The sequence below is a fragment of the Eulemur rufifrons genome, chromosome 16, assembly GCF_041146395.1.
Source record: "Eulemur rufifrons isolate Redbay chromosome 16, OSU_ERuf_1, whole genome shotgun sequence".
Lineage (NCBI taxonomy): Eukaryota > Metazoa > Chordata > Mammalia > Primates > Lemuridae > Eulemur > Eulemur rufifrons.
Genome location: NC_090998.1, coordinates 49,732,834 through 49,749,977, shown reverse-complemented (window position 1 = coordinate 49,749,977; position 17,144 = coordinate 49,732,834). Strand labels below are relative to the sequence as shown.

The 17,144-nt window shown below is 39.2% G+C and overlaps 1 protein-coding gene across 1 annotated transcript in view; it reads left to right on the top strand.

The window, feature by feature from the left end:
- The window catches only part of C16H12orf56 (chromosome 16 C12orf56 homolog), a 96,720-nt gene that overhangs the window by 66,642 nt on the left and 12,934 nt on the right, over positions 1-17,144 (top strand). The window contains exon 13 of the mRNA XM_069491246.1: positions 868-982. Within this exon, the coding sequence (XP_069347347.1) occupies positions 868-982 (115 nt within the window). The remainder of the gene's footprint in view (positions 1-867; positions 983-17,144) is intronic.

Below are 17,144 nucleotides of genomic sequence, written 5' to 3'. Positions count from 1 at the left end.
AACTACAGGTTGCGCATGCCTAATCCAAACGCCTGAAATTCAAAATGCTCCAAAATCTGAAACTTCTTGAGCACCATCATGATGCTCAAAGGAAATGCTCATTGGAGTATTTTGGATTTCAGATTTTCAAATCAGGGATGCTCAACCAATGAGTATAATGCAAATATTCCAAAATCTAAAAGTCTGAAATCCGAAACACTTCTGGTCCCAAGCATTTTGGATAAGGGATACTCAACCTGTATTAAAACATACTGATACCCAGGTCTCACATGCAGAGATTCTGTTTCAGGTTTTCTGGGGTGAGGCCAGGGCACTGACTTTTTAAAAGAAGCTCTCCAGGTGATTCTAACATGCACCCAGGGTTGAGAGCCATTCTTTTAAGTCATCCAGGGGGGTGAAGGCCTTCTCACCTTTTTCTTGTCCCATGGCCTTTCCTCTGCATTTACGTAGGCCGTGGGGATCACCCTACTCTTCCCTCTTGCCTTGGCCCTAGTGGTCAGCACAGCTTGACCCTTTCATTTCAACTCCCCGCTGTGCATTGCCTGAGAAACCAAGAAGCAGGAGCCTCGGCTCATACTGTGGCGAGGACATCCTGCCTTCCTTATTAATGCTTTGATGACTAATGTATTATTCATGAAACTCATTTCCTTTGCTAAAGTAAAGTGTTTCAGTGAGCTGAAGGGCACACCTATCAGGCATTTTCTAGGTCACAAATGAGGGAGATTGGGGGGCTGAAAATGCCGACCAAGTCTGGTGGCTTAGGCCCCCACGCCCAACAACCCTACCCAGTGAGCGTGAACGCACCCCTGTGACCAATGTGAAAATTCTTGTATTTAAAGCTCTCTGTTTTCTTTTTATGATATGCAGGTACTTTATTCACATGCCAGCCTTGGAGAAAAGGCTCCCATTGTGTTACCCTATTACTCAACCTACTACTCAACTTTTTCATGAAGTTCTGAAATTGGTTGAACAGAAACAATATGTAAAATGTTAATGGGAGTACAAAATGTTAATCAGGAGTCAACTTAATATTTCTGAGAAACATTTTTGATTTACTGTATATCTGGCTAAACAAAGATGTTATCTGAATGGTCCATCAATGCCTCTCGAAGAGAAGTCTTTAAAGTTTTTTACCTGTTACAAAAACAAAAATGGTCTAAATCCATTCTGACATAAAATGGTGCTTAAAAACTAGGCTTTCTTCAGAAAAAAAGTTCCTAAAGACAAAAAACTATAAAGGGAACAGAAGCCCATGGAGAGCAAATGTGGAAAATATAATCTGCTGAGTTTTCATTGGTGTAATAATGGTGAGGGGGTGAAGCCACTGAAACATCCCAAGATCAATTGCTGTGGAGAGTACAAAGTACAAAGTGATCATTTGAGAAATGCTGAGCAACAGGATGACACCCTCCTCCACCTGTAAAAATTTGAGTGACAAAAGTGTTCGTGGAAGAATGAGCAAGAGGACACGGCTTAGCTGTATGGAGTGTCAGTTCCTCTTTTATCATGGGGACAGAAGCCTGGACTTTCTTCAAGAAGATTAAGTGGGTTCTGCTACTCTGTTTCAGGTGCCTGTGGGCTAATCTGAGCAGTCTCATAGTGTCTCTGTGAAAGGGAAATTGTCCATGAGCAGTTATAGCTCTTCCACAACCATTTAAAATAATGTCTTCACGATATTTCAGGGCAATAAATTAAATTCAAGAAGTACTTAATTTTGGTGTCACTGTGAGCTATCGAATGTGGACTTCAAAGATCACAAGAACTGGGCTCTCCATTCAACTTATCATGACTTGAGGGAGGACCTGAGAAATATCTTACCTCGGAAGAAAGAGCTCCCGAGCCAGATTTGCCTGTGTTGTGTAGTGGAGAGAGAATGACACTCACTCAGGACATTTTTTCCTGGTTCTAACTAAGCTATTTGATAATAATCAGCTATGTGACTTCAAGCAAGTCAGGTCCCGTTTCCAGGCCTCATCTGCCTCTTTCTGGGCTTCCTCTGCTTTGAGGAAGGTGGGCTAGCCGGTCTCTAAGTCCTCTTCCAGTGCTAACATTCTCTGCCTGTGACAAGACACTTTACACTCTGAAACAGGGTCGTGTGTTCTCTGCTATCCTGGCTCAGCGGATGATTCCACACCGACTCCAAATAATCCTGCTTGCTTTGGACCCAAGATTTCCCTTTCACCTGTCACCAACATCACCCAACAAAGTGTCAAAGCCTTCTCTGCCATCACTCAACCAGGATCCAAGTTTTCTCCCTCCACGTTGGGGGCAGAGAGGGGAGCAAAGTGGTGTTGATGAGTGTCATGGGCTGTTGGATGGGGGGTTATTCCCAAGAGATGGTCAATCAAAGGAATATGAAAAGAGGCAAGTGTCACTTCACCCTGGACAAACGATGCTCTGGTGAATGGCGGAACACACAGGATGACAAGAAGATCAGCTCAGCTCTGCCTCAGCTTCGAAGCAGCACCCTGCTCTGGCTCTGGGCTAGTCACAATGCAGGCGCTGATGAGAGCTGGGGGTTTCTCTCCCATGTGTCTTCTCGCACAGATTGCCTCTCCTGTCCCACCCCTCTCTTTGCCCTGACATCTTACTTTATTACTCTCTGGGAACAAAAGCTCTGTCAGAATGTACCTGAATCTTTTCCTGTAGGGCTCGAGTCAGTGGCTTTTGGAGAGCTAACTGTTGAACATCTGTCACCTTGCTTTTCTTCAGTCTAGTCCATATGACTCATGCCTATTCATTTGCACAGTCTGCTGGGGGAGAGGGGAGACCAGAATTAACACTTTGAAGGGTAACCCTACTGTGTTTTCTACCGCGTTTTTGTTTGTATTGTTGCCAAATGCAAGATCACTAAATAATCCATCTCTATTAGTGATCAGACACAATTAACATTTTAACTATTGACCTTAATGGCAAAATAATTATTTTTCAGGAAATCTATTTGTAGAAAAAACTTAAATATAAAAATCACATAAATAACCTTTTAAGAATACAGAGGATTGCCAAAAAGATAAGCACACGTAGTTTTCAGGCTGAGTTCAAGATTCTAGACCCTTTGACCACCTTTATAACACAAGCATTGCCATTCACCACCTCCACAGTAATCGGCTCTACCACTTAAAAATATATAAATGATATATGTGTAGATTATATATATGTATAATTAAAAATATATACTATATAATAGGGGATAAGAGCATTGGTTTTGAGGCCAAAATGGTTGAGTTTAAATCCCAGCTCTGCACTAGTTTTGGACCTTGGGAAGTTACTAACATCTCTTAGCTTCAGTCAAAGCAAAGATAACGTGACCTACTGCATAAGCTTGTTAGGAGATATAAATGAAAAGGTGTTGGTAAAGCACAAAGCATCACATCTGGCATGTAGTAAGGACTCAGGGTGTTTATTACTATTAGAATAACAAAGCTGGATGGGAATTTAGAGACTAAGTACTGCCCTTATTTCTTGGACCAGTCTGGGGACCAGCCACTATACTCAGAGAACCCCTGATCTATATAGCATTGGAGAATAGACTCATTTGAATAATACATTGAAAATTCAACTTTGCTTTAGCAGGAGTGTGATTTAATTGACAAGTGACTATTCTACTACTTCCCATCACGAAGGACTGTTAGCTCTAACTGATACCATCAATGCAAGATCTATGTGGAAAACATTCTTCCCAAGGGTGGACAGAAAGCTTTTTAGTCACATAAACTTTTTTCATCCTCTGACTTAAACAACTAATTGCTAGCTGACCAAACTGAAATAGCCATTCTGTATTTAGAGAGTTCTTAATTGGTTCACAGGTAGTGTTAGAGGAAATATATAATGAGTTTCTTAATTTTACTGAACTCTAAATACTCTAAATACTATGTAAAAAGGAAAAAGCCTGAAGTTCCTATAGCTGATAACATTTTACATATTTCCATATTGAATCCCACTCTCTGGTAGTACTACTTTTAATTGTGCATAGGGATGCTTGAGAGTCCATGAATAAATGTGCTGTAAGGCAGTTGATAAGAGCGGTCAAAGTTTGTTGGCTGCTGACAGGCTGCAATCTGTGGCATTATATTTTTTTCTGAGGCTAGAACCACTTGTTTTATATTTAACATATTTGCCGATTAGAGGTTCAGTGATAAATATGGAAAAGAAGCTGAAATTTCTTAGAGATACATTTGATAGAATTTTTAAAGAGTCAGGGTCTTGCTTTGTTGCCCAGGCTGGAGTGCGGTGGCTATTCACAGGTGGAATCATAGCACACTGCAGCCTTGAACTTGTGAGCTCAAGAGATCCTCCTGCCTCAGTCTTCTAAGTAGCTGGGACTACAGGTGCATACCACTGCGTGGGCTCATGATGGGAATTTTTGAGCAACTTCTTAATAGTGTTAAACCACTCTGTGATTTCTCTTTGTTCATTGTATTTACTTCTAAAATTCAGTGCAGGCTTATAAGGTCAACTAGAATTTGGCTCTCTATAGGAGGGAGATAGTCAGCAAGTCTCCATCCAGACCAAGTATTTCTTTGTCTGGATATCTGCGCCTTGTGGATCTGAAGCTTTTCTCATGTGAGGGAAGGCAACATGATTCCTTGGCTAGAAATTCTGGTTAGTGTAATTTTGTGGATAAGATGTTGTATCAGACCTTGTTTTGAATATTGCCTACCTACTTATTTGTCATTAGATTTTTGGCAGGTTTGGAAGGTTCTTTCAGTACTTTCATTTTATCAATTATAATAAAAAACCTACCTTAAAGGGTTTTTATGAATATTCATTAATTTATGTATAAATATCTAGTTCTGTGGCCAGTATATATTAGGATGAACCATATAGCATTGCCATTTTCAAGTCCAAAATTGTTGCAATTCACAATTCCATGTGGTTCAAATAAATAGAAACCCCTCAATAAATGGCAGCTATTATCTTAACAGAAGCATTAACTTGCTTAGTGACTTTGTACTTCAAATATATAGTATATAATTTATTTTCATTTCCCAAGTAGCTTGGCATTTTGTTATACCATGGCTTATTCTTGCACAGATTTGGATAAACCATAAATCAAGTTGTATAGTTCAAATACAAATTATTGTGTGGGTATGTTCAGAATGGAACTGTTAATTTTCTTGATTGCCTTACCCAACAATAAAAATCTGTTCTTCCACAAGTCTTCTCCAAGTGGATGACACTCTCTCCACTCCACTGCTCAAAGGAGAATCCCACGAGATCTCTGTGCTTTCTCCTTTCTTTGCATTCCCCAAATCCAACCCATCAGCAGTGCTTACTGCCAATGTCTTCAAAATTTATTCCTGATCCACTGACTTCCCACAATTTAGCTATCACCCTAGTTCAAACCTCCAGCACCTACTGTAATAGCTTATGCAGTCACCTTTGACACCTACAATTCATTCTCTAAAGTGAGAGTGATCTTTTGAACACGGAAATCAATAAATTTTCTGAATTAATGAAACAAAACCTTTGTATTGTCTCTCATTACCCAGAATTAAATCCCAAGTCCTTAATACTGGTCTTCAAGGCCCTTCATGACCTGACCTGTGACTACCTCTGTGGCCTAATCCAAATCATTCTCCTCCTCACTCCCTGCTCCCCAAACACATTGGCCTTTGTGCTGTTCTTCCAAAAGAACACCCTAGGCTCTTTCAGGCTCTGGAAATTGGCAGTAGTAAATGCTTTCCCCCCTGATCTTCAAATATCACTTCAAAGAGAGCTTCTTTGTTCACTCTAAAGTATCCTCCTACCTGCCTACATTGCCTTTTAGTGCATTTATTTGCTTATTCTTTGCAATGTAACAATTTAAGAGTGTAAGCTCCATGAGGCTTAGGCTCTTACGTTTTGTTCAATGCTATATCCCCAGCACTTGGAAAAGTGACTGGCACAAACTGCCTTATCTATTTTGAATAAAGGAATGGACTAGGAAAATACAAATTAGACTGAGAAGTAATTACTGGCTTACGATTTCATTATGATTTTTAGACAGTCAATGTGATGGCTGATCTGCAAAGATGTCCCAAACAATACTACCCCTCACTACAGTTGCACATTATTCCTCCCATCAAGAGGTGGAGTTCGTGTCCCTTCCCTTCTCATCTGGGCTGGGTCTGTGACACTAACAGAATATGAAGGAAGTGAAGGTCTACAACTTCTGAGCTCAGACTTTAAGAAGGTCTGGCAGCTTCTGTTTCTCCCTCTTGGACTCTAAGCCACCATATGAAGAAGCTCTGGAGGATGACATCATGTGCAGAAAGAGACCACACAGAAGAGCACCGGCCCCAGCTGCCACTTCACAGCCAACTCGTGGGAGACCCCAAGTGCCCATCCAATCCATAGAATTGTGAGATATAATGAAGGGTTGTGTTAAATATCTAAGTTTTGGAGTGGTTTATTATGTAGCAAAAGATAAAAGTCAAGAATATTTTCATTTATTATTAAACAAAATTATACATTATAGCAACATTAGGGTAGTTGCGAATTTAATAATTCACCAACATCAGGTCTCTCTAAACAGTCCAAGTGTTTTACTTGTTTATATGCTCTTCCAGTTCTTTTTCCCCACATTGCTAAAATCTTAATTTCCCCTTTTGTCACTTTGAAAGGATTTGATAATATTCCACAGAGTTTTTTCTAGTCCCTTCCAAATGGGATTTGGTTTTTTAACTATCTGTTCAGACACAGCAGCATCCATGTCATCACTGTCCCTTAATGGAGAGAGGCCCTAGGCTGACACATAAGGCAATCGAGCATTGATGGTATATTATGTACCACGACTAGACGCAGATTGCTCCTTCCCTCAACCCTTCCTTCTTTCAGCCGGCCCTTAGAAGGGGCTGGTGAGGGAAGCTGGGAAAAGATGAAATCTTTGGAGGTTTGTTGGTTATATAGCTGAGAGATTGCCTGAGAGATTGATTTGATACCAGACCTTGGGTCAAAGGGTTTTTTTCTTTACTTTTTTTTTGTTGTTGTTGTTGTTGTGTTGTTCTGATCTCCTTCCTTTTCCTTTCTTGTTGCCTTCTACTTAGAAGGTGACTTTGACTCTGGGGAGCTAAGAGGGACTATGGGTTGGGCAAGAGAAAGAAAGCAAGATTTGCTTAATTATTTGTCCCCAGGGGCAAAGGGGACCTTTTAGTTTCCTTCATAAGTGGTCTGCTCCCTTGAAGGCCCTGCGATGGGCGTGGGGCTTTAGGGAAGAAGGTGTGCCTATAATAAAGATGTTAGATTTGACCAAAGCACTGAGCCCCTTCCCTCCTCCCCTCTCCCTACTTCTGATGGTGAGGGGGACAGAGGTGTAATGGTGGTAGCAGTGACTATGGATATGGTGATTTTTCATTTGGTTTGCCAACCAAGGAGGGCTGGGGAGGAGGGAGTGGGAGGGCATAAGTCAAATGACCTAGGGCTGCTAACACCACTAGTTCAAGTACTATCTCTATGGGTTTGGGTGGGCTGTCTTGCAGTATCTGCCATTATTTATAACACTGTCTCTTCAGGGAAATTATTCTGTCTTCCACACAGCTGACCTACAAATGAATTTGGAAAGGATATTATAAAGGGAGTATTTTACTTCTAGTAGCAACTATAACCACCAGAGGGCATAGTTGGATTAGGAAGAGAAAGAAAGAAAGGCAAAACTTGGGTCTAACCATGCAGCATTGATTTTTTTTTTTTAATTGTGAAAAACACAATGTGAGATTTACTCTCTTAACAAAATCTTAAGTGTACATTGTTGTGACCTATATACTCATTGTTGTACAGCAGATCTTAAGAACTTTTTCATCTTGCATGACTGAAATCCTATACCTATCAAACTGCAACCAATATCCCCCTCTCTCCCAGCCCATGGCAACTTCCATTTGACTTTCTGCTTCTATGTGTTTGACTACTTTAGATACCTCATATAAGTGCAATCATGCAGTATTTGTCTTATTGAGATTGGCTTATTTCACTTTGCACAATGTCCTCAAAATCCATGTTGCAGCACGTGACAGGATTTCCTTCTTTTAAGACTGAGTAATATTCCATTGTGTGTACATACCACATTTTGTTTATCCATTCATCCACTGATGGAAATTCAGTTTGTTTTCACCTCTTAGCTATTGTGAATAATGCTGCAATGAACGTGGTGGTACAAATATCTTTTCAAGATCTTCTTTCCAATTCTTTTGGATAAACATCCAAAAGTGATATTTCTGGGTCATACGATACTTCAATTTTTAATTTCTTTGAGGAAACTCCATACTGTTTTCCATAATGGCTATACCATTTTACATTCCCAACAACAGTGCACAAATGTTCAAATTTCTCTACATTCTCATCAACACTCTTATTTTATGTCTTTTTTGCTAATGGCCATCCTAACAGGTGTGAGGTAATATTTCATCATGGTTTTGACTTGCATTTCCCTAATGATTAGTAACTCCGGGCATCTTTTTCTATATCTGTTAAACATTTGTATGTCTACTTTTTTTTTTTTTTTTTGAGACAGAGTCTCACTCTGTTGCCCAGGCTAGAGTGAGTGCCGTGGCGTCAGCCTAGCTCACAGCAACCTCAAACTCCTGAGCTCAAGGGATCCTCCTGTCTCAGCCTCCCGAGTAGCTGGGACTACAGGCATGCGCCACCATGCCCGGCTAATTTTTTCTATATATATTTTTAGCTGTCCATATAATTTCTTTCTATTTTTAGTAGAGGTGGGGTCTCGCTCTTGCTCAGGCTGGTCTCGAACTCCTGAGCTCAAACGATCCGCCCACCTCGGCCTCCCAGAGTGCTAGGATTACAGGCGTGAGCCACCGCGCCCGGCCTGTATGTCTACTTTTGAGAAATGTCTATCTAGGTCTTTTGCCCATTTTTAAATAAGGTTATCGGTTTTTTTGCTATTGAATTGTATGAGTTCCTTATATATTTTGGATATTAACCCCTTATCAGATATATGGCTTACAAATATTTTCCCCCATTCCATAGGTTTCCTTTTACTCTGTTGACTTTTTTGCTATGTGGAAGTTTTTAGCTTGATGTAGTAGTTTCACATGGCTATTTTCCCTTTTGTTGCCTGTTTGTGGTGTTATATCAGCATTGATTCTTAAACTTTTAAAATTCCTGCAAAATAGTTAAATTATTTTTCACTGTGATGCTTCTTTAATATGTATTAACATAAAATTAGGTGTAAGAAAACTCCTGTGCTCTTATAAAATCCAACACAAATTTATAACCTAAAAGTTTATTAAATTAAGTCCAAATTAATATCAATGTAATGTATGATGTTTTTCTGAAACTATTAATACATCTTTCTTGCAGGTGAATATAGTAGAATGCTACAACATAAGACTCTCGAATTCAGCATCCTTCTGTGAGCACGGTTCGCTTTTATCTTTCAGAACCACGACAAGTCTTTATTTACGGGCCATGTTGTCTTTTGACTTCTACTTGGCTTAAACAGTTCACGATGTGGGAAGTCTACTTCTGTTTTCTTTTTGGCCAGGGACACTTAAAGTTCTCCCACTTAGGGACAAACAATGGATCAATGTAAACAATACAGACACTTAAATCATAGGCGTTTTATTGAAACAATAACAAAACTTTAAATTATCAAATAAATCCCACAGACTTTCAAGTTGAAATCTAGAGACCCTAATTTGAGAGGCTCTGCTAATACGGAATAAGGGGCTCAAAGTGCTTTAGGTAGGGCGAGCTAACACCACGGTTTACCTGTGTGGGCCCTGCTTGATGTCTTTTTTCCCGGTACCCCCTTTTAGTCTCAAAAGTGTCCTCATTTAGATGATAAAGTATTAATATAACATCATACACCCTGGTTATAGCCAGTTCTGGCTCAAGGTTTTAGGATCAGGAGAGGCCTGTGCCTTAGAGGCAGAAGTCAGGAAACAGAAGTTAATGTCATTTACAGAAGTTTCATAGACTTCCCTCAGGAAGCATATCTAGTCCAATATGAGTAAAGCTTTGAAGGTCAAACCAAACTTCAGATATATTGTTTGCATCTCCTTTTGTGACTCAGAGACCTCAGTGGTTCCTCCTACTCTCAAACCCCTAAAACACCACCTCAAAACACAGGCTATGAGAAAGGAAATAAAGTGAAAGATTTCATCACAATTTGGATCCTCTGATATCTGAGAGCATATAAGGTCATTTTAGGGTAGAAGGAGTGAAACTTCTGAAAGGGTCACATTTACTCAGAAGAGCTGAAAGACAGGACAGCAATTTTGCAACCATATGACATAATTTGGCTGACATTGTGGGTAGGAATTGCTACACAACAAAATGATTCCTCAATGTAAGTCTCAAGCCTAAATCCAGTTGCCAACACGACTTCAGATGGTTCAGTACTAACGACAATGAAAAAATGACATGAAATAGCAATTTTTAAGGAGACTGAGAAAGATTTCTCTAAAAAATACATAAAATATTTTGAGAAAAAGTGTGTGTGTGTGTCTGTGTGGGTATATATGGTGTGTGTGTGTGTGTGTGTGTGTTACTGGACCAGATCCAAGAACCAAAGTGGAACAAACTGAAATGTGCTGAGATTGGTTTGTTGGAGCAAAACTAATGAGAGCATCCTGGCAACTTCAAGTCCTCATTCCTTGACAGGGTGACTACCATTAGCATTATTTCATATTTATCAAGCCCCAGCTGGGACACCATGTCATAATGGGCAGGGAAGGAAGAGGGGAAAATGTACCATCTGTCCCTGGCATTGGCACTCAGCATGGGAAAATGTCTTGTCTTAAAAGTTGTCTATCAGAAGGTTTAGGAGGTTTCATACGATTTTCAAGGATTTCACTGCTCCAGAGAGAAACCAATTCAATAAGCATCTATTCTGATTTTGTTGGTTGATTAGGGTATACAAAAATAAGTAAAACTGGGTCTCTGTTGTCAAGGATTTACATTCTAGGCAGCTAAGTTTTCTACACTAAATTATTTAAGTATAACCTTCAAAATTTTTGCCATATTCAATATTTTTCTAATATTATTTAATAATTTTCCAATATCTCTACCTACTTTAGTGTTGTCCTAAAGAATATCTGGGAAATCACGTATTTGATGCTCTCAAATAATACTTTTACATGCTTGTGTGTACATTTTTCTAATGTACATTTAAAAAGAAACACAATTTAAAAATTTTTAAATGTCTCTTCCTTGGATTACCTAAAGTAGTCATCTTTGACCTACTCTGTGGGAGTGACCATAGTAAGGAATACTCAGAAAAAATATTATACAAGGGCAAAATAAGTCAGATGTCAGAGGTACAAAGAAAGTGTTACAGGAAGTCACAGGAAGAAGAGCCTAATTCTGATTTGGTATATCAAGGAGGCCTACTTAGAAGATTTGATATTAGATGAGCTTTTAAAAAATATCTAAGTCTGTAATATTTTAAAGAACTAAAGCAAGATGGCAAAATGATAAGATTTGACAAAGCTTGGTGGTACATTCACAGATATCCCTATATTAGTCTATTTACTTCTTTATATGCTTAAAATATTTCACAATAACAACAATAAAGAATGTCTAGAATTTGGAGAAGAGAAAAGCATTCTAAGTAGAGAAGAAAGTATGAGCAGAAGCACAGAATCCTGAAATTCAGGGCGGGTGTCTAGTCCTATTGAAAGTGAGTGCTGGAAAATAAGGCTGGAAAGGTAAGACAAGGTTAGCTCAGGCAGGACCCTGGCTAAGTGGTCCTGACTGAGAGGACTGTGGTGGTGGGAATCCCTGGAGGTTTCTGATGAGTAAGATGTTACCAGAGCAATAAATTAGGAACAGAACCCTAAGAGAAATTTCGAGAACTGGGAGAGCCCAGAGTTGAAGGATCTTATTAATAATTCAGGTGAAAATGATTGTCTACCAAAGCCCCGTAACATCCTGATTTCCTCCCCCCTGTTCTGCTTGCTTGCGTTGTTTTTATTTTAAAAATCAAACCCAAACAACCTCCCCCCAAACCATACATTTCCACTGGACAGTCACATTTCCTCCTCCCTACCCCAGAGCCTGTGTAGACCAGGAATTGGTAAACTTTTCCTGCAATGGGCCAGATAGTAAATATTTTAGACCTTGCAGGCCACACAGACTCAATTGCAACTCCTTGACTCTATCGTTGTAGCAAGAAAAGCAGTCACAGAAAATACATAATGAATGGGCATGGCTGTGTTCCAATAAAATGTTATTAATAGACACTGACATTTAAATTTCAGATAATTTTCATGTGCTATATTTTTCTTTTGATTCCTTTAACAATTAAAAAATGTAGAAAGTATTCTTAGTTTTCAAGCTGTAAAAAAGCAGGATGAAGATTAGGGAAATGCAAAACAAAATCACAATGAGACACAGCTTCTCACCCTGCTAGGATGGCCATAATAAAAAAGATGGATAATAACGAGTGTTTGTAAGAATATGGAGAAATGAGAACATTACTGGTGGGGATGTAAAATGCCATAGCCGCCTTGGAAAACAGTTTGGTAGCTCCCCAAACAGTGAAACATAGAGTTACCATATGCTCTAGCAATTTCACTCCTAGGTATATACAAGGGAAATGAAAATATATGTCCACACAAAAACTTGTATAGGAATGTTCATAGCAACATTATTCATAACAACCAAGAAATGGAAACTACCCAAATGTCCATTAACTGATGAGTAGATAAACAAAATGTGGTATAGCTATATAATGAAATATTATTTAGCAATAAAAAGGAATGAAGCATTAATGTGTTAGATCATGGATGAATCTGGAAAACATTATGCTAAGTGAAAGAAGCCAGTCACAAAAGACCACATAGTTTATGATTTCATTTACATGAAATGCCAGAATAGGCAAATATATAAGGACAGAAAGTAGATTAGCAGTTACCTCCAGCTGGGTGGGTTGTGGGGACAGAGACAGAATGAATGCTAATGAGTGTGGGTTTTAGGGGTTCGTGGTGGTGATGTAAATGCTATAATTTTTTTTTTTTTTTTTTTTGAGACAGTCTCAAAAAAGACAGAGTCTGCTGAGGGCCTGCTTCCTGGTTCAGATAGCTGTCCTCTCTCACTGTGTCTTCACATAGTGGAAGCGGTGAGGGAGCTCTCTGGAGCTCTCTTAAAAGGGCACTACCCATTCACGAGGGGTCTGCCTGCATGAACTAATCACCCCTCAAAGACCCCACCTCTAAATACTATCACATCGGGGGTTTGGTTTCAACATATCAATTTGGGGATTGGGGGACACAAAAATTCAGTCTATAGTAGCTAGTTAGCTTAAATTCCTAAACTTCCCAGGTTTGAAAAACAAAGCTTCATCTCACTGTCCTTTTAGAGAGTTAATATGAGGGGTTGATGGTAGAGTTTAATCTAAATTTTTCTTGTAATCAGAGTCCTGGACAAGGCAACTGCACTTGGGATCTTACACATTCATTCCACAAATATATAATTAGTGCCTATTGTGTGTCAGGCACTATTCCAGGTGGTAGAGATACAGTAGTGGACAAGAAATATAAAAATCCCTGCCTTCACTGGGTTTATATTCTAGTAAGATAGAGTTAATCCTTCGTTTATCCGCTTCTTTCCATAATGAAATACTATACTTTATTATCATGAATTAGTCTTGAATCAGACTCCTATGTTCCATGAAAGGTCATGTCACCTCTTCCTCTAGGCAGAATAGATCCAAACTCATCCAAGACTGAACTGTTAAGTCCTGTGAGTTCTGTCCACAGTATAGTTAAAAAACATCCACTTCTTTTCCTACTAGCCTGAGCCAATATCATTCCATACCTAGATTACAGCAATGGCTTTTGTACAGGTCTCCCTGAATCTTCAATTTCCCCATAATTATTAAAATAATCAAATCTGATCATATCCTTATTTTAAAATATTCCAATTGCTTTTCTATTTTTCTTAGGATGAAGTTCAAAATACTTAACCTGGCCTGCAGTGGCACCACATGTACTGGTCCCTACCCATATCACCTCAAGTCACTCTACCCGTGGCTTGTAATGTTCCCCCCCCCCGCCCCCGCATTGGTCTTCTCTCTTTATCTTGAACATGCCAATCCCCTACATCACGGGGTGTGACCCCCTGCCTGAAACACTGCCCCCCTACCACAAGGTTTATTTCCACTTACATCCATAAGATTCAGCTGAAATGTCACTTTCTCGGTGAGGCTATCTCTGATTCCACCCTATTATGCACTTTTAGTTATTACATATTTATGTTATTACTTATTTAATTAATGTCACCTTCATTAGGAGGCTATCTCCATGAAACAGGGCCATGTATGATTTGTTTACTATGCTATCTCCTTGCCTAGCCCAGGATCTGCCTCATAGTAGATGCTCAACTGATGTTTTCAATGAGAAACGGATGTTTTTAAAAAGAAGATCAAATAGAACAAGAAGACTATGAAATTACCTAAAAAAGTGGAAAAGTATTTTATGGCTAAATACTATTATGTAATGTAAATTAGGATAAAAAGAATGAAGAAAGAGGGATATGATTAGACAGGGAGGAAAGGAAAAGGGAGAGAGTGACAAAGAGACAAGGGAGAAATTGGCAGAATCACAGCTGTATTGCAAGAGGAGGAGGGCAGGGAAAAGAGAGACTTTTACTTAAAAACTGGTGATGGCTTGACCGGAGGAGCATTTATTTTAAGAACACTTTTGGGAGACTCGGAAAATTGAAATCCAGGACTGCTACCCACACATTGGTAAGAGTAAAGACTATCCAAAATTTTGTAAAGAACAATTTTGTCCACCTCTTTTATTTATTCTTTTTTTTGAGACAAGTTCTCGCTCTGTTGCCTGGGCTAGAATGCAGCAGCATCATAGCCCATGGCAACCTCAAACTTCTAGGTTCAAGGATCCAAGTAGCTGGGACTACAGGCATGTGTGACCACGTCCAGCTAATTTTTCTATTTTTTGTAGAGATGGGGTCTTGCTTTTGCTCAAGCTGGTCTCGAACTCCTGGCCTCAAGCAATCCTCCCACCTCGGCCTACCTGAAGTCTAGGATTATAGGCGAGAGCCACTGTGCCAAGCCTCTTTATATCTTTTGTCTTAAACTCATAGACTCTAGCAAAGGAGATATTACAAACCTTCCTAAGAGGGTTCAAAGTTTTAGGAAATAAAGCACATAGCAGTATTTCTGTTTTCAAGAGGGAAGTCTCTCAATAATTCACTTCTAGGCTCAATTCTAGGATAATTTGTGTTTCATCTCCACTTTCTTTATGCTGCCCAGGTGGTGATAGCCAATTAAAAAAAATTGGAAGAGAATCTTTGGTTTTATCATTAAGTGCCAGGAAGAGGGCATTTCTAGAAAGAAATGTTTAATAACAAGCAGAAAGCACAGCCCCAAGGGACCATGCAGACCTTTGCCTCATATGTAACTGGGCGAATGGATGGAAATTCCACCTTTTAGTAAAGTAGGCAAGAATGACAGGAATAAATTAAGAATTTGATGATGTATCTATACTTAAGAAAAATGACTCAAAAGATCTTCTCTAAGGTGCACAAGATATGAATTTTAATGATGCCAATGATGCCGCTGAAAGAAACAAGTCCACGAGGCACAAAGGGAGAGTCCTAATGAGTGCTCCAAACTGCAGAATTAACTGGAAAGAAAATGTTGACAAAGGTATATTTCCAATCAAGTTCTGGAGTTTAGGTAATGTCTATGTATGAGAATATTTATATTTTAAGAAAAGGATAAAAATTGGTGTATTTGCTGGGGTTCACAGTAAATAGCACTAGCAAAACTGATTATTATAATTATTTCAACAGCTAATTATAGAGTGTTAACTATGTGCTAGGCACTATAAAGATCAATAAGACCCAGTGCCTATCTTTAAGAAGCTTACAAAATAGCAACGGTATGAATAAGTTAACCACAAAAATAACTATAATATAAGGTCATTGGTAGTAATGACCAGGAGATTCAAAGTTTTATGAGAGTTAGAAGGAGAAAAAGGCTTATATCTTACTGAGACAATCAGTAACATTTTCATGAAGGAGGTAGCATTTGAAATGAGACTTAAAAAATAGTAACATATTCATAGTCTGGTATGTGAGGGAAGAGCATTCCAGACAGTAGGTACAGAAACAGCAAAGGTACAGAAGTGGAAAGCAGGAGATATTTTTAGGAAACTCAGTAGTTATTTTGCCAGAGTATAAACTACACATGTTTGGGAAGGAGGGCAGTAGGAACTACAACTGGAAAGGCAGATAGGAGTCAGATTGTGAAGAGCTTTTTATTCATTCATTCATTCAACAAATATTCACTGAGCGCTGTGCCTGGCATTGTGTTAAAAACAATGGCAAAAAAAATAGGAGCCAGGTGTGGTGGCATGCCTCAGCTACTTGGGCAGCTGAGGTGGGAGGATCACTTGAGCCCAGGAGTTTGAGACCAACCTGGACAGCATAGCAAGACCCCATTTCAAAAAAAAAAATAGGGGTCTTGAGTATTATAACCACAAGAACTGTGTATTCACAGACTCACAACCAGAGTCCTAAACATTCTTTTGAAAAACAAAGCCATATTATTTGACTGCTCCCCAACTTTCCTACTGAATTAGTCAAACTTATCAATAGTGGTAGTCTGAGTCCACGTGAAAAGAAATGCCTTCTCTCTGTCTCACGGGGCTTCAAAAGTAATTTTGAGGAAGAAAGACACACATTTGCAACCAATTATACTTTCAAGTTACATTCTGGTTTCAAGGAACTAGGTCAAATTCCTTAGCAGGTTTGGAAGGATTTAACTCATTCCTTTCTAGGAAAAGTGGCTTCTGCAACTTGTTCTGCCCAGAGGCTGGTCCTGTTCAGTTTGTCCCAGCAAGGGTGACAGTATGGTGATGATCGTGCCCAGTGGCTGATCCACCAAACTGGCCAAATTTGGATTTTAGCAACTAGAAGCTACTGCTAACGAATTCCAAGGACAAATCCTTGCAGCTACTTTCAACCTTGAACATGACTAGAATATCAATCTATAAGCTGGAGGTGACACACCTTGAGGACCTGTGGAAATGACAGGAACCCAGATTTTAAAGTGGCAAGTATGGGCGCACTGGCTATTAAAATAAAGAGGGTGTGTCTACTTTTAAACTCTTTTAAAAAGAAATGTGAAATAACAAAAAATTAAAAATAGAAATGGAAGTAACCTAAATGCAGAGCAA